This window comes from Hesperophylax consimilis, chromosome 16 (genome assembly GCF_061612785.1).
Source record: "Hesperophylax consimilis isolate HC1 chromosome 16, BYU_Hcon_1.0, whole genome shotgun sequence".
Classification (NCBI taxonomy): Eukaryota; Metazoa; Arthropoda; class Insecta; order Trichoptera; family Limnephilidae; genus Hesperophylax; species Hesperophylax consimilis.
The window spans coordinates 21259255-21282401 of record NC_142851.1 but is presented as its reverse complement, the minus strand read 5'-3'; the positions used below and the strand labels follow the sequence as shown (position 1 = coordinate 21282401).

Here is a 23147-nt window from a genome sequence, read left to right as displayed (position 1 = left end):
ATTTAGTACCTACTCATGTTATTTAATGTCAAATGGTTTTGCTTGTTTTTAGAATTTATCTGGTCTTCAGTTATGAAATGTATGAAATTTCTCGGAAGTTTTTTAACTTCGATTAATGTGTCCCTATAAACCTAAAAATAATTATTTTACACATTTTTTGTTAATTTTTTTTAAGATAAGATTGAACATAATTAACCATGAATGATTAATTTTCATGTGATCTAAGACAACATATTTGCGTATCGATAGAACACTCTTTTTGATGCGTGATCAATAGAATCCCCCTAGATTACCCAATGGATTTTCCAATATGTGGGAAATAAATAGATCACGTAATGCAATTTAATCTTTCACATGAAACAACAACAAAGAGTTCAGTATAATTTAACACGTTATGTTTTGTTTCACAGCTGGCCACGAACACAGCCACGAACACAGCCACGAACACGATCGCAGTATCGACTCTACTGCACAACCTGCATCTCTTGGCCACGGTCACAGTCACAGCCATGGTCACGGCCACAGCCACAGTCACTAGTGACCGCCCCAAGCCACAACCACCGGTGACAGTCACAACCACTTGTGACATTCACAACAACTTGTGACGTGTCACGACAATTTGTGATATTCGCAGCACCACATCGAGAAGACAGGCGGCCATTTGAGATTCATCCCTAGGAATATAATTTAGGTTTAATTTTGCATTGTGATATATATGAGCATCATTGATGGGTTATGAACACTAGAGAGTCGTGTTAAAGATTTAGAAGATAGGTACGAAAGGTTTTTTGACTGACTTTATTGTATTTAAATAAGAAGATCGTATGAAACAAGATATTTGGGTATATTAATTCTTGCACAAGCGTTAGTATTCAAATTTGAAAGCTATTAAAACGAATCTTATTTGCAGGAAAATGTTTTGTGTTTTATACAATTAACATTTACATGGATGTAAAAATTCGGTTTTTAACCGCATGAAATTTGAATCAGTATTACCTACACTAATTGATTTTGTTTGTCTTAAGAATTTTAAAGGGTGAAGAGAATTATTAGAGAGTTATTAGTATTTAAGTACCTACGAATAACGTTAGATCGTGGGGAGTAATGTAAATATTTTTATATACCTAATACGAATACTTCTGGAGCAATTTAACTTTAGGTGATGCCACCATCATTGTAAATTCGAATCAATACAATCATTTAACCTAATCATCGTTTAACCTCACTCAAAGTAACAAAGAAATATGATATACATATACTGCATACGGTGCACCAGAAATAAGATACATACTGCATACGGTGCACCACAAATAAAATACATATTGCATATGATGCACCATAAGTAAAATACATATTGCATACGATGCTCCACAGATAAGATACATACTGCATACGAATCCACACAAATAAGATACATACTGCATACGATGCACCAGAAATAAGTGACAAAATGCATAAGATGCACCATAAATAAAATACTTACTGCAGACGATTCACCAATCAGTTCCTAAAATAATGTGACCACAAAACAATAGTTATTGGTAATTATTATAACATGTCCGTTTTATTAACCGTTGACTATTATTTATTGCTGTAAGTTGTACACAATGAATCAATCATTTGCGATAGGTAATTAATAATTATTCACCTAATTTATGTGTTTAGTTTGTCACATTACACTTTACAACACGTATAATAAAATATTTTTATAAAATGTTCGAAATGCTGTTTCTTTTCATTAGTTTTTGTTTAGTCATTGATTATAATAATTTGTTGAGCAACGAAAACCATATAATGTCAAAAAGATTCCAACGGTTTGGATGATGGCTAATGCTGCGTATACATTTGCGAGCCGAGCCTTGAAATATGGAAAAAGAATGAAGCAACCGCAAGCGGCGTTTCGCGCCATTTGCTGTTGCTTTGTTCTTTTCCCAGATTTCGTGGCTCGGCTCGCAAATTTATTCGCGCCGTAATAATATATGCTCTTGACGAACACGTGCATGTTGAAATGCATCTTATGCAAAACGGAATGCATTTCGGTTGAGCAATAATAAAATCGTATTATTGTAATGTGTATGATTTTTTTTTTATAAATAAAAGTTGTTTTCTGCTGTAATTTGTTAATCTTCTGTCTATATAAATAAAAATGTAAATTTTCGTTTGTTCAAAATCTTAAATCTCCGAAAGTCCTTCACCAATTGCTTTGAATTTTATATCATATAGATGTCATGTGTGACAGGAAAAATCATGCTTTTAAAAATAAAATAAAACAGCGCCATCTGTTGGACGTAAAAACAGTACTCGCTATTGTTTCTCTTTCTACACAGACAGACTGAGCCAAAGCAACGCGTGGTGGGGTACAGCTAGTATATTAATAAATGTTGTACAGGGTTTTCCAATGAGAGGTGTTATTTTGAATAGCCCGCTATTCCGGTAGATGTTACTTTAAAAGCTGTCATTTTTTGATATTTGACAAGTAGAAACTACGCCATTAATAAAAATGGAACGATACACGCTTCAACAACGCATTGAAATTATTAAAATTCACTTGAGTGAATCAAATGCAAATCATCTTGAGTGATGAGGCCCATTTCCACCTCGGTGGCTTCGTCAACAAGCAAAATTGTCGCATCTGGGGCTCGGAAAACCCAAGAGTTATTCTTGAAAAGCCTTTCTATCCTCAACGTGTGATTGTTTGGTGTGGTTTATGATCCGGCGGAGTCATTGGACCTTACTTTTTCGAAAATGAGGCTGGAGCAACAGTTACGGTGAATGGATTGCTCTATTGAGAGATGATTAATGATTTTTTATGGCCGGAATTAGATGGTATTGATCTGGAAAACGTTTACTTTCAACAAGACGACGCTAGGTGCCACACAAGCAACGAAACCATTGATCTTTTACGATTGAATATCAAAATAACACCTCTTATTGGAAAACCCTGTATCACCAATGCAGATCATATCTTAAGTCTCGCGGAATCATCTTATGCGGGCCTTCCCACCCAGGGACCGCGGAAGTACTCTATGACGGGGGGGGCAAACTTGTTTAGTCACCCTCCTCCTTCAGTCTCCTCTCCAGTCAATCAACTAGTTATAAATAAGACAAAACGGAGATGACTAGGTCAAACAAATAACAGGTTCAGTGAATAAAAACTTATTTTTTAAATATTGCTTTATTGCATTCATTGAACGATACCAAAAACGTTGCGTCTCTCAGCCGTCTTTGAAGCAAATTCCCTAAGAATTTCATTTACATCTAAACTAAATGTTTCCGCCTTATGCACGTGCAGTATTGATTATTTAAATAATCAAAGCTCTAATGCTATCTCTTGACAATTTTTCTTGAATACAACAAACACTTTTTCAATTATGAAAAAAAGAACTGTGAAGGATACAGATAATCTTTACCAGCACAGATAATCCTTCTTTACCCAGGTAGTAAAATTGGAGGGGGCGCGGCCCCCCCTCATTTGATTTTAGGGGGGCATTTGGCCCCCTCTGCCCCCCACTTCCGCGGTCGCTGATTCCCACCCATGAAAACGCGTCCATCAACTGCCTCGCACAGTACGATGAAAACATAATTACCACTCATAAAAAACCCAAACAAATCTTTCGTAAACTTTAAATCCCCCCATATTGCAGCCATGTTACCTAGCATAAATATTTTCTAACTTAACCAAAATAAAATCTATTTATTATACAACCAATATTTAAAATCATGATGAAAGAGAAAGGGGCCTTTTTGGCCCGGAACTCTGTATGCCATTATTTCAAAAGTCAAAAAGTATCACCAATACCGGAAACAGAGAACCCACTATGAAATGAATTTATTAGCTTAGGTAGTTACCTACATATTTACTATTTTTATTTTCATCTAATTACTTACGTATATATTCATATAATATCGTAGTATAATATACAAATGATAATATTTAGGAGATACGATACTTACGATAGAATTTGATAAAAATAAAATTGCTATTTTGTCAATGGTTTTTTTCGATAACTTAACTGAAAACCGTATATGTAAGATCATAATTATTTTCTCTTATTTTAATCGAAAATCCAAATCACCCACTTACCTGGTTTTTCCTCTGATCAAATCAATGTTATCAATTCACTAGATGTGCAGTGTGCAATTTATACCTACATCGATAACCTCTATTGAAGATCTGTTGTACAATGTTCCGAAATCAAAGGTTTACCTTGACAGTAATAACTTAGCAGACGGTGACGTCGCTACCATAGATATCGAATATGCCTGTTCAAAAACCTACTCAAAAGTATTATTACGAAAAAGTTTACCCTTTGACAATTTTTTTTCTTGATTACCTAACCATAGCCTATTTTCTCAAACATAAATTTCCGCATGGAAACTCCACTCGAGTTAGATCGAAGCTTTCCATTGTCATTATATATTTTTTAAACTAGCTGACGTGTACGGGCGTTGCTCGACTTTTCTCTGATTTCTGTAAATATAATATGCATGTATTATATATATATAAACCTTCCGGAAGAAGTTCCCTAAATGATAGAGAAAACCAATCAAAATCCGTTTCGTAGTTTAGAAGAACTATGCACACAAACAGACGGACACGAATAGCCACTTTGTTTTATACTATTTAGAGATATGCTTATCGCAACTCTCAATAGATGGCAATGTCAGTCACCCACGTAATGTACCAATTAAATTGAGGTTTGTATAAGTTCAGTACATATTCTAAGTTGTTTTATTATTATTTACAAAATTATTAAGTGATATTAAAAACACATGCACAATACAATATTATGTATTATAAATTATTCAATAAGCTGCTAATAGTGTCACTGATTTTATATGCATACAGTCCATACATTTATATGGCCTACATTCTGTACCGTTTTTGTCCATGTTTCCTCCCTCCTACAACATGGGTCTCATCAAGACCCATGTTCATTCTTTCCTCTCCTCAAAAAGACCCTCCAAACAGAATCCCCGAAGTGTAGGTTTTTTTTCTAAATGCTGTAAAGCTGTGTTTATAAGAAAATGACCACGGAACTTTTTTTATGATGATGTAACATGTGAGTATCAAAAAAAGATAATCTAATTAGAATATGATGTTAGTATGTCAGTATATAAAATGGCTTTTTTGAAGGCTACCAAAATGTTCAATGTTATGTAATTATAATGGAAAAGACCGCAATATACCCTTGATGCACGCCGCTACTGATTATATGTTATTATAAATGGAGGTAGTGCTTTATATTGTGATGGTGGCTGTTAAATAGGATTATGTTGTTCCAATGAAAGTGTTTTATTTTATTGGATTTATTTCCATACTGTGCCTTAATTTTAGAGTAAAATAGATATTAAAATATAAACAATTATTGGTGAGAGAGAAATAAAGTGTAAAATAATAATAATGTAGATGCCTTTTTATACTGTTCCCTTTTTACCTCAAACTATCAATGATTTCAGACAAATTGAGGAGTATTTTTGAAAAAGTGACTTATTCCAATTTTGATCAGATTTTACATGTGAATGATGTATTTTCCAAATATATTTCTACACAATATTTTCGCAATACGATTTTGCAAAAGCTACTTATTCACGTATTCTAACACTAAAAACAAATACACAAATTCGATTTTTTTTTTGCGATTTTCCAACAAAATGATTTCGTTTAATAAGTCAGTTTTGCCAAAATACCCCTAAATTAAGAACACTGCACAAAATATATAAGATTGTAATGGACACACACAAATAATAATAATTGGATAACTTGTATAGCGCCGTTTTTTGTGAAAAAAACACCTCAATGGCGCTTTTATAGATCATATTATGTATCAACATCAGAAATTTAAACTCATTGAATAAATTCAAACTGATAATCATCAATCGATGATGCCTAAAGGTATCTATAATATTAATATAAAAATTCAGCGCTAAACCCTTGAGGGCCTGACAGCCTTGGAAGCACCTATGCTTCTGCTGTTTTACTCAACTTCCTTGTGCTTAAAGAAGGGGTGTTGTCTTCCAAAGTGGTGTTCTCTAATACTTCTTCATCCTACAGACTTCAAAACAATCCCAGATGAATGTATTCTGTTAGTGGCAGATACATAAATAATTGTTGTAGCTTGTGGTTGTACCTCATCCACCTTTTTTGTATGGCTCCAAAGATTCATCTTAAAACCTTTCTCACAAAACTTTCAAATGCATCTAGCATTCTGAGCCATAGATTACTGCTTGTCTGGTCTGATGAGATTGAGTTTTGTCTCGAGAGAAGTCCCAATTTAAAGTGTTTATGAACACCAAATAAATATTAGTCATTCATTTTCTGGCATACGTCATTTTGCAGAATAAAATGAGTTCCAAGCTAAAGTAATGGATTCATTCATTCACCATGTCATACTCTGTGGCTTGCTTCTAAAGGGGCCAATGTCAGTTTTTTCAAATACATTTTATACTTACAGAGTATTAAGAGATGTACCCTCTGGCTTACTTTAAACTTTAACCCATGATTCCTGAGTTTATTTGGAGAAAAAAATGTACATATTTCGGACATGTATGAAACGTGACTTTAAAAAAAAACGAAATTAACTATTTTGCTTCAAAATTGGCTAATCTTCCGAATCCTAAAAGAACTTTTCGATTTCAAGAAAGAATTTTTCAATTTTCGGGGGTCAATCGCTAGAAAATCGCTTTTCTTAAACTAAAAACTTGCTTAAAAGGGCAAATTCTACACAGGCCAAAATTCATATTGGCCCTCTAACCACACGAATGATAGAGATTTACAGGTGTTCGGTTTTCGATTCAGCCATTCGATTTAATTTATATCATACCTCCAAATATTAATACAGAAATATATGAATTGCTTACTACGGTTTAAAGTCAATGAATCCATCTAGATTTCAGTGTCTATGCCATATTTTGGGGATCATTAATTTTTTTTATAAATCGTTAAATTTACAATTCATTAAAATCACCTTCCTAAATTTAGGTAGCCATCGCTTGAGTGATTAGAATCAAGCCACAGAACAATACAACGAAATTGATAGAATATAAACAGCATGTAATATCAAAAGAAGCATTTAATGGAGAAAGCCACAAAAGAGAAAAACCTCAGAATGAACAAAATACAAATTATATGATTGGGTAAATGTTTAAAAAAAGAATCAATAATTTTAATCTATATTTTTTTATTATCAACAGAGCCAGTGACATAGAAACATATTTACACACACAGAAAAGAGACAGGTAATTACAGTAATTCCACGGTCAATGAAGTACATACGTAGATAAACTCATAAACAACACTATAATTGAGGAAACTTAAGTATCAATACTAAAAATTACATGGGAAACAAACAATCCAAAGTGTCAATAGTATCATATACTATCATATCAACAATGTCATATTATTATATCAATATTGACTTTGAAATGCAATATCAGCATGCAGAGCAGTGCGGCAAGTCACAATAACAGAACCTTAATCTCTTTCATATTGGAATAAATGATTAAGATTGTTGGTGATATCAAATATTAACAGCGTCGTATCATATCAATAAAGTCACAGCATATCGATTAACTGTAAAAGATTGTTCGTCGATCTACAAAAAATAAGATTCAATAATGTCTAAGTTATCAAAATCACCTCCCTGTAGGCAATGGGGAGGTACATGAGATAGATGGGTTAAAGAGGCAATAAGGGATGGGAGGCGGCGAGGGAATAAGAAGGCATTGATAAAATTGTTTGACTAAAATATATTTTCCTTTGCCCTTCCCTTTCAGTCAAGCATCAACCTATGAATCGTTTCTGGACGTTTCAATGTGCTTTATGTTCCAAAGAAACATATTAAATTCTTACATGGTATTGAGAGACGTACCTTACAAGCGATTACCTTACCTTATTTAAAGTAAAAAATGTTAATGAAATTTATATCTGGTGAAAATTTTTGTTTGTTTTTAATTGAAACAACAACAATCCAAGAGGGAAAATAGTGTAGGATATAATACTTAGTATATACACATTGCACTGTCTTTAAAGCTGAGATGGAGGCCATCTTAGCACAGGAGAACATACGTATCGGGTACAGGAATAAGAACAGGCATATGCTCTGATAGCTAGGCAGCCCTGATGACACTGGAAAGTAACCTATGCGACTCCAGACTGGTGATGGAATGCAAATCCATTCTTGAAGAACTTGCTACCATCAATAAAATAACCCTGATCTGGGTACCAGGACATAAAGGAATTGAGGGCAATGAGCGGGCTGATGGACTAGCAAGGAAAGGGGCGAAAGCACCACCTGCGTGGTCCAAGCCGGTCGTAGGAGTAGCAGCTTGCCACACTAAAATACATATTGCAAGGTAGGTCAAATCCCGGCACTGGGAGGAATGGGAAAGGGCACCCGGAATGATGCAATCCAAAGTACTCATAAACGGACCAGACCCAAGGCGAACCAGGCAACTACTCAATATGGACTGAAACTCACTGAGGGAGCTGGTAGGACTACTAACGGGACACTGCCATCTCAGGAGACACATGCTGTTGTTGGGATTGGAAAATACCAACAGATGCAGGAAATGTGAAGAGGACGAAGAGACTCCAATTCACCTTTAGTGCCAATGGCCCGCTCTGTTGGGAACAAGGCTCAGATACCTGGGAAGACACATTGTAGAACCAGAAGACATAGCCACATATCATCCATCAGGAGACACATGCAGTTTTTGGGAGTGGAAAACACCAACAGATGCAGGAAATGTGAAGAGGACGAAGAGACTCAATTCACCTTTAGTGCCAATGGCCCGCTCTGTTGGGAACAAGGCTCAGATACCTGGGAAGACACATTGTAGAACCAGAAGACATAGCCACATATCACCGGGACCAAAACTTTATCTGATTTTTTTACTCTAAATAAACTCAGGAATCGCTGGTTAAAGTAAGTCAGGGACATCTCTTAACACCCTGTATATTACATAGGATCAAATTTCAAGACTTCTGTTAATTTTTTTTTTAAATTTCTGTTAGTGATTTGCAATATTGCCATTGTTATTTTTACTTGAAAAAGTAGTAATAACAGCAATCTTTGAAAAGAGAATGGTGTGCCAAAATAAGTTAAGAAATTTGAAGTTGGTATAAAGTTAAATCAAACATTTTTCAACTCATTAACCGAGGTATTACTGTGACATATAGAATAGTTTAATAGTCCTGATTTATATAGAATTACTGGTATTTTGGCCTTTACGTTATTAAGTTGACCACTCCACTAATATCATATGGAAAAAATGCACCCCTAGTGAAAGACAATAACATCTCAAAAAATGTGGTTTTGATATTTTTATAGAATAATCAAAAACTTCTTCACCTAAAAATTTCTCCAATTCAAAGCAAGTCTCCACTCAAACATAAAAAAATTCTTATCTTTTTTTATTGAGTATGACAATGCATATTTTTTCTACACTTATGAAATGTTAAGACGAGAATTGTCTCTGAGGGTATTAACCCTAAAAAAGTAGGAATCTTAACGACGTAAGTAAAGAAGACATGCACAAAAATATGCAACGCGCGGTCCTGGTGCATTGGACAGACCTGCAGTTGAATTCGCCTTAGCAAATCTCTAAAATAAAGTGGTCATCTTAACGACATAGGTGATGAAGTCGCATAAAAACAATATTCGCAGCGCAGCCCGTCGTAATGGACAGATCCACGTTCGAATTTATCCTAGCAGGCCTAGAAAATTGATCTTTTCGTGGGGTTTGTTAGAATTATTTCTGATGAAATATTACTAAAATCTCAGATGTTTCTAGAGAAATCCCTCAGTGAGTTACTAATTCATCGTCTATAATAATGAAATCTGGTGCTTGCTCCTAATGTTATAGTTGGAAAAAGTTTTATAAAATTTTCTAACCGTTTTAAATAAAATATTTGAATGGTTAGGTACTTTTTTATCAATCTTAAATTTAAATACTTACATCCTTAAGTATCGCTACAAAAAAATATTATATTATCATTACGAATTCGTCGGAATTAATAAAAATTTGAGCCTCGTAATTAGAATCTTGTGTCGCCTTAACCTTTAGAACTCTGAACTTTTGCGACCTGTAGGGTGTCGAGAGTAAAAATCCCACAAACAGAAAGTATGTTTTCAGATTAGCTATCGGATATGCCGGCGCACAACAAATAAATAAAAATTGTATTAGTCTCTTGAGAAATTATAATAATATACTTACATGTATATACAATTTGTAGATTTTCCGCATCAATAACTCAAAAATCTCTTTTTTTTACTAGTTATCGTCTTTGACTAGGAGTGCAAAATATCTGTCACTATTTCACAGTGAGTCCGCTTACATACTCACACATTGGTGCTAGAGGGCCCACCTAGCAAATCTATATCAATTGTATTCATAATCCTTAAATGTAGCATAATTAAGATTAGGGAACAAGAAATATAATTTAAAATGTTGATTACATGCAATAATAATAGTTCATTCATTTTAATAATTTTTTAGCTTTTAAAAACAATTAATCGTTATTATTGCCATGAATAACAACTGAATTCTAAAAGAATAACATGGTTTGCATATTTTGTTTTATATAACTATAAAAAGCAAGTAAGTAGGTACTGACTACTACTACATATAAACAATCAAATAACAAAAATATTATAATTACACAACCCCCTACAACCTCGGCTTAATTATGGGTTACATATTATATATATTACATTATATAAAAATATTACATTGTAACATATTTTATTTTAAACAATTACTTTTTTGAATAAATAAAATCATAATACAAATTATTATTTTCTCTCGACTTAAGGTTCAAACATAAGTAGTTCGGTTAATTTTTTGTCCATCAATGAAACAATTTAACTAAACCACCTTGTATCGTTATTGTTGAATATGTGAGTTAATAAAATATATTTTTTTAAATACGTAAAAAAAAATTATTATGGAAACTACTCTAAAAAACTCTCCCTACCTTCCATTTTAGGCCGAAATCTACCAATTTTTGATCTTACTCTATATATTATGTTACAATCATTAAATTATCTATTGCACAATACTTTCAATAACATTACTATTCTTCAATAACTAAACTTTCATATTTGGAGGGCCGTCGATATAATATGTTGGTGTAATATGCCAGTTTTCATTAACTAAACAAATGACATTATAAAGAAATACCATTTATAGTCGTAATAATATGTGTTTAATCTTTTAAATAAACTAGTAGTTCTGTGAACACTAGATATTACATTAAAAAATTCTAATTTTCTCCTATTTAATAAATCAAATACCAAGTTTCCTCTGAAATCATAAGATTTGTAACTAGACACTTAAATAGGTACCTACTTACTTATTTATATACCATGAATATTCTATGTAACAAAAAATTTCAAATAAGGAATCACATAGAAAATTTGTCCAAAGAAATGTTACCAAATCAATGACAATTCTTTTTTCAAACTTTCTTCAGGCCGGTAAGTACCATAATGTTGATTATTCCGATTTGACAGCTAGTAGTAACCAGTTAGAAACCATGATTACGCAAACTCTGGCATGATAAAAATGTATTATTCAACACGGCCACCATTTTGAATCAGAGCCATGTGACGTTTGGCTCAAGGCTGACCCCGGGTGTTGCTATTGTAATGAAAACTGTTAGTACCAATTGAATAAATTTATAGAATATTATACCAAGCTGTACATCATAATATTATGTATTATAACAATTTATTTTAATATTGCATATCCTCCTTTCTGTTTCCACTATTGGTGTAATCTACAAGGAAAATGTGACCTAACCTCACACTACCAGTATATTTGCAAATAAATATTATAAATGCAGTAACTGAATAACTTATTTGAGCAATATGTATTTATTTCAGAAATTTGTGATCTTAATAAACTAGAATTATTATCGTGTTTTGTCTACTAAGCTAAGTAAATGCGAAAAGTTATTTTCATATATATTATATTATTATTAATTAGTTGAGGTCAGGTCACTCAAGATAAAAATTATAACAAACCAATCTGGAATACAGATTCACTGTAAAGCAATTATTAAACCCACACTTGGTTATTATTATTAAATATATTTGGTTATATATGGTTCTATTTTTTTTGCTAGACACATTCGTCGATAAAATTTCTCTTAGGAATAAGTTAACTACATTAAAAATTGGTGCTAAATCTTTCAAGCAAATGTTGCCATTAATTTATAATAAGATATACCTATAATATATATTGTTTAAATCCTAGCTACAAAGTTAAAACACTTGAAAGCGGTCAGTAAATTAACAATTGATATAATTTCTGAAATAATAAAGTTCTCTTTTACATTAATATTTAAGTTGTAAAAATAAGCATTTACGCATTAATTACTTGATTGCATTTGCATGTCACTATTTTTCTTCCGATTTTCGAGATCAGATCTTTATTTTTAAATCTGATGGAAAGATGACTAGAAAATACTCTTTCAGAAAGTTGTTTTGTTCGTCTATTCAACTATAAAAATACTATTGAAAATTTATTACAATATACATACTAAATAAATCAAGAAAAATGTGAAAAAATTACAGCTTGGATAGAAAACTCTTTATAGGTTAAATTGAAGTTGGTAAAAGTAACTGGCTATCTGTAAATTACTATTAAAAATATTAAATTAAACCATCTAAAAATACATATTTGTACCTAACATATTATTATTGAGTTCATATTCGAATTTCATCATTACCGACTTATTAAATTTCAATAATAGGTACTTCTCAGTGTAAGCCAAAGAAAAATATACGAAACTTGTAATGTTCACATTGAGAACAATTATTTTTCTACATGAATTTAGAATGTAGCCATAGAAATAGATGTAATAATTAGAGTAAATTTCCTACAGACAAACGACATATATTTATTAAACAGCTTTATTATTTTAGTCAACAGACAATATTTATTTCTACTCCGGCACTTGTATTCTCTCCTAGGTAGCAATTTTACTTAATTCACAGTACCAACATTGGAGAAAAACTCAAATACTGCAGAGTGGCCACACTTTAAAATTCTTTGATAATTCCATTTTGATATAAAGTTAATTAAAGGATTACTAATAGTATTCTATTTCAGCTGATTAAAAAAGTGTGTTTTAAAACATCCTCCAAAAAACTTTGACAAATTACAAAATATACTAATCTTAATGTTAAGTACTTTCTCAGAAAACTCAACTGTAAAAGGCAAGAAAAATTCATTACCATTGTTCTAATAATTAACAGACCTTTAATTTCCTAATCAAACAATATTCTTACATTCCCTAAAAATCTGAGGCAAACCTGATGTATATAATAATAATTGGATAATCACGCTATTTGTAAAAAATCACCTCAAAGGTGCTTGTATGTATCAGTGGCGGCTCGTGCCTTTTGGGTGTACTAGAGTGCTAATATTACAAAAATGGCATTAGTGATGTTGTTGTAGCTGAAAACAGTTTTTTTTTCTTCAATAATTCGATTTCTTTGTATGAAGATTATCAGGAAAACTTCATACTGAAATTTCCTGAAAAAAAAAATCTTTTGTACTAAACAACATCAATAAAAAGTCACGAGCCACCACTGGTATGTACATATTATGTAAATTACATTTAACAATTATATTATTTTTATAAACATTTACAGCATACTTAACCCAATGAGATCATTATAGATTAGTAAAATTGCTACCCCAAAACATGACCATAATGACTTATAGAACTGTGTAGTGAGAAATACGGAAATAGTTATAGAGTAGGTACTGAGAACTTATAAGAATCGAAGTTCCTATCTTAGATTTCTCGATGGGTGTTGCCATTCACAATCAGTTGCCTTAGGACTTAAGTAACTTATTGGCCCTTTGGTTAGCCACTGCAATACGAGTCTCGTTACTTTCACCCTAAACAGACGTAAAACATATTAGTATTAGCTATAATACAATAAAAAAATTAGAGCATAAATATTTTAACAAACAAATATAATGTTTTTTTCAGGATCACGCCATTGAAACAATAACAATTCATTCACAAAATGTCAATGTTTTAATAAAGATAATAACTGAAATTGTTAGTTTTAAAATAATATTAAATTTTAATTAAAATATATATATTTTTTGCTACTCAAAGGAAAAATAAAGATAACACTTTTAACACAGAGTTTGAAGAATACTGTTTTTTTTTTAAAGCAGATATATTGTTAAATTAAATTTAAATAAAATGCACTAGTTTAGCGGTGCAGTGTCGTTGCATTCAAACACTTAAAATATATAAAATAAAATATAAAATAATACTTACTCAATCCACTTTTTGTTGAATATGTTGTGTTTCTGAGTGGTGTGAATAGCATATGAGTAGATTGTATTATATTTATGAGGTAATTAATACAAGATTTGTGTGAATCAGTTTGATGGTGTAACTGTGTTACATTAGGTACATACAATTTTTTTGTCATTTTTATCATATTTTGCTAAAAAAAATGTAAATAACAAAATATTTACTATTCCCTCAATCAGCAGAGTTATTAAAATACAGTTTTTCAAAAATTTATCTGATTTTATTTATCCTACTTTTCATAGGGATTGCACAGCTTCACAGTCTCTATGAACTGCACAACCCTGAATTTTCATGAACCTAAAAAGCCCTGGCGGAACTATTCGAAAATAATTTGAAGCCGCGGGGTGGGGAAGATATATTAAAAATGCTGAAGCCTACTTAATTTTTTTAATGACATATCCTATTCCTTGTCTCATCAAATACCCTAAAATAAATTGTTAAACGTTATAACTGCAATAACAACACAAAAATAAAATTAGAATAATTTATTATGAACCACTTTGCATACAAATCATTTTAAAAGTTTGTCATCTAAGATGGCTGCCAGGCAATTTCTCACCCTAGATTTGGCTTCAATACCATTCATATAAAATAGCACTAATGCTCTCTCCAGGGCTTTTGAGGTTCATGTGAGTTTCAATGGGTTACCGAAGACAATAAGGACATTTACAAATTCAATACATATAAATATTTTAAACATTTGTGGTAATTTAACCGAAGTGCAGACATAATGTGGAAATACTGATTAGAATCATAATGGATCTTCACCTTCTCTTCTCCCTCTGAAGTAACGGTGCAGTGAAGACTTCAAGACTCTTCACTCGTCAGTACAATTCAATTTATTTTATTATAAACTGACAAAGATAGAGGGTTAAAATAAAACTCGATTTCGTTGTTATATTGAAATTTATATCTCATTTACAATAAAATATTTATACAATAATTAAGATTCCAAAATAATTAATTTGCCATCTAGAATATTGTATTGAAAAATATTTATAAATCATTCACAAGATTAAATGAGAATTGTTACTATTATTGGAAACAACAATAAATATTATTTGATTACTTACAAATAAAATGGTTTGATTAAGAAATTTACAAGAAAATTTTGATAATTTTTTTAACAGCTAGAAATTTTCCAAAATTACGTTAATGAATGGCATTGGTTTATGAAATAAGTGGCTTGGGATGACGATAGATATGTTGTTTTAATTCAAAAATGCAACTGGTAATTATAGAAAAATATATTTTCCTTTAACAATGTTGCTTCGTTCAATTAATAATGTTTTAATAAATTTACAAGTTTTCCATTTAAACTAAAAATGATTATAAACAAAGTTCAATTTTTGCGAGCATTTATTTTTAATTTAATCAATCAACAATGTTTGGTTCGCTTTTGCTTCATTATATAAATTAGTTCAATTTTACAAGCTTTCTGCGACATTAAAAGAATAATGTTCCATTTCTGCAAGCTTTCGCTACAATAAATTAATAATTATTCATAGGAAGCTTTTGCCTTATTGAATTAATAATGTATACAAAGCTTTCGCCTCATCAAATTTAGAAGCTTTTTCAGAAAAAGACTTTGATTAAAATATCTATTTTGGAATAACCTAAAGTAATATTATGAAAAGCTAAGCATTAAGAGTTATAAAGATCAATACATTCATTTTATAGATTAAATAAATATGTAGACAACACACCTAGATGTATGTATAGGATTTACGAGAAAGATTTTTGAATGAATTAACTTTAAACAAAGTGAAACCAGTTACAAATTAATGGACGTCAATTGATACAATAAATAAACTGCAAAATTAATATTTGAGGATTTGCACCAAGTTAATATTTTTGTTTGTTAACAGTATAGGTAGGTATTTACAACAATTTAAAAAATATTGCAAACTACAAAAGGGAAGAACAGAATATGAACTTTCGTAACATATTTTGATAATATTAAAGTTTAGAAATATGTAAAAGTAAAAATGACATTTAAGTACATAATTTAAATAATACATAATATATCATAAAACCGTTAGAGAAAAAAAGCACCTGAATTATTGGATAGATAGGACACAATATTTTTAAAGAATCAAATAGCTTGTCAAACATATTATGTACAAGCGATGTAATTTAATGCAATAGAGATCTGATCGCTAATAGAAGTTGAATTCAAGTGCCATCTACATTAGGTTGTAAAGTGGTACATTAAATGATCATCTTGCATCGCTTATTCCAATTAAAAGATTGCGTTATTTCTACTAGGAGAGGTGAAATTATTTAAAACTTTAAAATTTTCAGTACCTACCTTAAAATAATTAAGACTTTTTAATGGTTCAAATTAAAAAACAAAACCAAAATACAATAATAACTCTAAAATGATTTGAAACAATCTTTCCGATTCCTGTGTGAAAATTCACATAACGTAATTCCATTCCTTATTTGTCAATTCCTTCATCCTTAGACTTTGATAATTGTAGTTGTGACCAATACATAATATTTAACTTACCGACAAGTCTACCGCCATTTAATGACATTTCAAGATACTAGCCTATGTACTTTTCAATACAAAAGACAAATATTTATTGCGTTTTAAAATTATAAACAGTGCTGTACATCACTCTACCTTTTGGGCATGGGGCACCATAATTTAATTATACAAGACATCCATAGACTGGCTGCGACTCACTAAGCCACGTATTATCTCAAATCATAAATAGATTCTTAATATGAAGAAATAAACATTAACTTTAGGACACTAATCGATGATTTAGACAAAGGGGTAAATGTGATTAGATTTGTTTATCAGGAGAGCATTTAGTCAATGGACCTATGCAATAAATACTTAAACATACATTCGTCTACCGAAGAAATACTTCTTGATCATTCTTTGTTAATTAGAAATTGCGCTAATGAGATTTTAAAAGCTAAATATAATTAAATAGAAATAATATGATAAATGCACCTATACTTAGGAAAATAATAGTCGTAATATCATCGCCGTTACTTTCAACGTAAATAATACATTTGATGAAATAAATTAAATGTAATTCAATGGATTTTTGCTAGTATTGATGGAAAATTAAAGTTTCAGGAAATTTGAATTAATTATTGTTAATCTTGAGATAACAATGAATATAGAAACTAATATATTTATTTTATATATTTATAGGACAAATATAAATATGTATATCAAATTCTAGAATTATGGGCTGTGCTAAATGAAAAAAATGAAGAAATTCAAAAGGACTGCATAAAAATATTTTGAAGACAAAATGCAATCATAAATTTTTTGATTCTAATTGATAATTTATTTATCGTCTCTGTTATTTCTTTAAAGGCAATTTCGCAAAGCTGAATAAGTCTTTCGGACTACACCAATAAATTTGTCTAATACTTTGTGAAGGCAATTTGAAGAAAAGGTTATTTAAAGGTTTGAATAAAGCCCATAATACAAGAAAGTTCTAACATCTAAGAAGATAAAAATTAGTGTCAATAAACCAGTGACATAACAACTGTGTAATAACGGCAACATGGTTACAATATTTAACTATTGTTTTACAGTTAATATAATAGTATAATTAACATCATCTTTTACCTCTATCAATATTCCTACCTAGCCAAATAACATTAAAATATGACTGTTCAACTAACTGATGCCAGAGGCAACAGCCAACAGTCACAACTTCTGTTTCCTCAGAGCCTCGACAAGGGATCCAGAATGCCATTTCGGAAATATCACAATACGCTCAATGCACTTCACCGTCGCAGAAGTAAGAAATCAAACTGAAATAGTCTTACAAATAATAGACACCTAAACACAGATATGCAATTATATTGTAAAATAATCTTAATTGGCTTCTTATAAGGATGATTGAACATCATTCAAGATCTGCATCAAAGTTCTGTTCAAAGCTTTGATGTTTAAGAAATTAACAGTCTAATACTGAAGTTTGGATTAAAATTTGAATAATCGTAAACAAACTCAAGTTTTCCAAAATGGCTTTCTCTTATCATTCATCGAATGTCATCCTACACTGTACTAGCGAATTAATTTCAGCCGAAAAGTTGACTAAATCATGATATATTTCATATAGGAAAATTGGCCTCACATAACGGATAAACTTAACAGATAATTAGTCGACACAACTTCACGCTTTATATTCAACAGAAAGGACAACAATGCACAGTTATTGAAACCAATTGTATTGTACCAACAAAACAAAGTGGACCAAGTAGTCATTACTGAATTTTTCAAATCACAGTTGGCCGATGGTGAATCTCACACATCTCCCGAGGCTCACAGCCCTTTACAAGTAGTTATAGAGTTTAGGTGGATATAATAAACTGGAAACATAGATATAGAAGTCCTAAACAAGGCGCACGAAATAAGGCTCAAGGTTTGTACGCCTATTAACGGCACTGTGGTGTCATTTGAAAGTTGATAAGTGAGCGTTTCTCGTAAAGGAAAGACCGATGTAGGAATTCTATATCCAGGAGTGCAGAACTTACAGCGAGACATTTGCATATAAGTAGAATAATAATGAATAACATTGGATTATCACTATAGAGATGTGTCGGTTGGTTGGTTGGTAGTAGTAGCATGCAGTGGGGTATCTCTGTGTGGTCTGTATGGAGTGTGGAGGCGTGGCCACTGTCTCTACTTCCCGCAGGGAGTTACTTGAGGAGATCGTGAGCCCGCTGGTTCGCCACGGCTATCCTCGTTTCGTTAGATTCACCCTACCGAGACAATATTCTTTGTTCATTTGGAGAACTAGATCTTAGAACTAGATCATAGAACTAAAACTAGTCACATAACTAGAACTAGAACCAGATCTAAGCCTAGATCTAGACTTGGATCTGACAGCCATACGATTACAAGTAATGGCTCTCACATGAAATGATCAGATACAGGAATGGGAATCATGAAGGTGAGGACGTACACAAGGAAATGAAACAGATACAAGAATAAGAGTCTCGAGAAATAAGGCAGATGTTAGTCAAGTCGACAGTGAAATAAAAGCATTCATTTAATTAGTAAAGTTAGTACTTCAATGATTCCCTTGGAAGATTGAAAGTGCACATTGTAAGTCACAGATTGAGAATCATTTTATAAAGTTGACGCTAAAGAGTGACATCAAATATATTAATATAAATAGAGAAACAGTGAATCATTGCAATTTTTGCATTAAAATGTGAAAGACAGAAAAGCAAGTTTAATTTGTCAATGGATATTGTGAGTTAAATCTGACATTTTGAATGTTAGCAAAAATGAATCTGTAGTAGAATATTATGAAAAATCAATGTCAATAAGAGTTCATTTATGATACGGTAAGGGTCTTATGATATGCTCTGAGAAGGGCATTATGTTTTAATATGTATTATGTAAAGATTGTTGGGTTATTAAAAAACATAATACCCTTTGTCTTAGGTAAAACATCTGGAGATGTGAGAAGAGTTATAAGTTAGGGGCTGTTGGATAGAAAGGTATGAGAGGTGGTGAGATGTGTATGCTGTTGCCATTTTGATATGCCAATTATTCATGTTTGAATGATGTATTCGATAGTCCATGTTTATTTTATCGATAATGTACAATGTTTTGACGTTTTATATATTTTGTACAAAAATATATCCAAAAGAATGAAAATAATTCAGAATAGAGCATGCTCTTGGGCAAGAAATGTGAATGTTCCTCTAAAGGTGATCAATGTGATGGCTAAAAGGCTAAATGACTGGGAAGCTAAACCAAAGAGAACTATTTATTGAAATATAAATAACTGATGTTAATACATAATATACATATGTAGTAACATATCGATCATGGGTGCAAAATAATAATTGCGCATCACCTGGCGTGAAATAGTCCAGCAATATCCGCTGGTCTCACAAGTTTGTTATGTAATAAGACCACAACTGCTAAAAATCAACATTCTTTTTTATAAATGTTTGCGTGTTTTTAGGATTTGCAATAAATTCAAAATTATTAGATTATTACATAATATACGTATTTGTTTTAAATAAATCTTATCCTGAATGTGTATAACGTCGTCTTACTTGAAAGATTTTGACAAAATAATTATTTTTGCACCACATAATCGATATTGCAAAACAGTTAACCAAACGTAGGTTCACCTCATTGAAATAAAATAATTTCTGCCTGGTTTAGCTTACCGTTGTGAAGGAACATGTGCGAAAGAAACTAAGATTGATTGAAGAAACATTTGAGAGAAGTAAAGGAACAAACACCAAGCAAGAGACACATCAGACACACGAAAGGGCAGACAACACATCAACACAGCGTCAGATGAAGGATATTAAGTGATTGATCAAATACATAAAATAACAACACATCGTAAGAGAAGATATTAAATGGTCACGGAAGGTTTGGATACAAAAGGTATGACAGATCAAATAATAATGTGTTACATTAAATCAATTGAATTTTCCTGATATAATAAATATTATAGTAAAACGAAAACACTGTCATTTTGTGTACAGCATTTATAAGAACGCGGCAAACAGTTTCAACACAGCCATGCCTTTGTCACGGCAGATCTATACTAAGGATGGATTGTTTCATAGAATTTAAACAATTCATCAAATTTCAAAGTTCATTTGCGAGTTCTGTGAATTTCCTATTCAAGATCTGTCATTATATCACTATACGCCAGTCACTTCACAGAACTGAAATAATAACAGAACTTGAAAAGAACTTTCACAGAACTTGAAAATTAACTTTCAAGTTCTGTGAAACAACCCGTCCTAAGTTTATAACCCCACTGATGAAGGCTGAATCATGAATATTTGTGCTGAAACCGGTTGGTGTGTTAGTATAAATAAGGACAATGTTTCGCATTACATATAAGCATGTATTGTACCACATATCATTCAAGAATCATCCCTTGATATGTGTTATTAATATCAATTCATTTGCGAGGCTTAAAACTATCCCATTCGCGTAAGAATCAATCGTCAACAATATGAAAAAATACTTTTACATATTATTTTTATTTAATTTTTTAGGAGACTTTTGAGATGGATCTTAGAAGAATGAAATAGTTTTTCAATCAATAGGCAAATCATAAGGGAAAGCCTTCGAGAAAAATTAAGATCGAAGCCATCCACATTTAAAATAAAATGTAATATTTTGAAATATAAAAGATTTAATTGAAAATATCAATTGTTTGAAAAGTTTTTTTAAAATATTTTTCATGCAGATAAATAAAAAAAAATTGTAATGTGTAAGTTAAAAATACACAAGAGATAAAAATTTGTTAAAAAACCTGGTTCGTGAGATTTATAGAACAGATGACTAAAATATGATATGAATAATAATTATGTACCAATCATTCTAATACATATTCCCTGATCTGTATTAGATTGGTTTGTCAACAAGTTCCCAACAATCAACCAACAGCTGGTCGATAGCCTAAACGGTTGACTCGACTAGCATTTGGACGAATCGAATTCGAATCTCACAGCGGTTACCGTAAGGTTAACCGTTTAAATGTCAAAAATTCAAAATGGTGCTGATCATCGATTTGATGGTCAAGTGAAAGATTTTGAAATACACAAAATATAACAAAATATTTATTCTATAAATAAATCTTTTTGCACGGTTTTTTGTGAGAAACTTCACCCTAATGGGCTCTGCTGCTATTTGGTGGAAAATAATCTTACTTCTTGAAATAAGATGATGTGAAATGTGCAAATGAATCTAATTTTCACAAGTTTCATTGCAATTTTAATAAAATAATTTAATTTTAACCGGACTAAAACCAGACTGTATAGTAAAATCTGGACCATCGTGAGAAAGTGGCGGATAGAAGTGATGGGTCGGCTCACCTTGCGGTTGATGCGGTCAATCTGCCGGTTCTGGTTCTCCAGTTCAGAGCCCATGTCGATGGCCATGTTCCGGAGGTTGCCAATCATGGTGTTCACCTGCCCCATGTTGTCTTCCATCTCGTCCTCACGGGCGTCTTTCGTTATCCTGGAAATACATAGTACAGGTTAAATGTTGCATGAATATGGCAAAATTTTATATTTCCAACTGTGAAACCATTGGACAGACTGTCTGGAACACAGGTCTTCTCGAGGATACCTGTTAGAGCTAACTGAATCAATTCGCTACTATCGAGGGCCATTAACGGAACACCACAAAGTAATGTTGAACTAATTAAATAAATTTGAGAGGCGGATATGGGTACTGCCTTCCCGGGAACCATTTATTGAATAGCCAACACCTCTGCCATAGGTCATCCCAAGTAGTCCACTACGTTTGGCGATTTAGCAGGGGTGCCCGGGTTCACAGTTGGGAGAGGCCGGTTGAGGGAGACCCTTTTATCTTGTTGGGGGAGAACCTAACCTAACCTAACCTAACCTAACCTAACCTAACCTAACCTAACCTAACCTAACCTAACCTAACCTAACCTAACCTAACCTAACCTAACCTAACCTAACCTAACCTAACCTAACCTAACCTAACCTAACCTAACCTAACCTAACCTAACCTAACCTAACCTAACCTAACCTAACCTAACCTAACCTAACCTAACCTAACCTAACCTAACCTAACCTAACCTAACCTAACCTAACCTAACCCAACCGGACTTTCACGATCCATCGCCTAGCACTGCAGTGGGAGGGATAGATTTATACATCTGTCACTCCGGGACTGACTGACCCCTAGATTTCTACCCACCCCTCATACCTTCCTCCATCCCAGAACCTCCTCTCCTTTCTTTCATTAAAACCTTCACACAGTACCCCAAATATGACACTAGGAAAAAAATTA

The 23147-nt window shown here is 32.0% G+C and overlaps 2 protein-coding genes across 3 annotated transcripts in view; one reads left to right on the top strand and one right to left on the bottom strand.

The window, feature by feature from the left end:
* Positions 1-5396, top strand: part of Zip89B (Zinc/iron regulated transporter-related protein 89B) — an 88201-nt gene extending 82805 nt beyond the window's left edge. The window contains exon 3 of the mRNA XM_089641030.1: positions 411-5396. Within this exon, the coding sequence (XP_089497156.1) occupies positions 411-538 (128 nt within the window). The 3' untranslated portion in view covers positions 539-5396. The remainder of the gene's footprint in view (positions 1-410) is intronic.
* Positions 5397-13209: 7813 nt separating this feature from the next.
* Positions 13210-23147, bottom strand: part of LOC149416879 (synaptosomal-associated protein 25) — a 99693-nt gene continuing 89755 nt past the window's right edge. For both annotated transcript variants that reach the window (XM_089641029.1, XM_089641028.1), the window contains exons 7-9: positions 22199-22343; positions 14312-19093; positions 13210-13917 (exon numbers count right to left, since the gene is read on the bottom strand). In XM_089641029.1, coding sequence (XP_089497155.1) covers positions 19031-19093; positions 22199-22343 — 208 coding nt within the window. In that variant the 3' untranslated portion in view covers positions 13210-13917; positions 14312-19030. The remainder of the gene's footprint in view (positions 13918-14311; positions 19094-22198; positions 22344-23147) is intronic.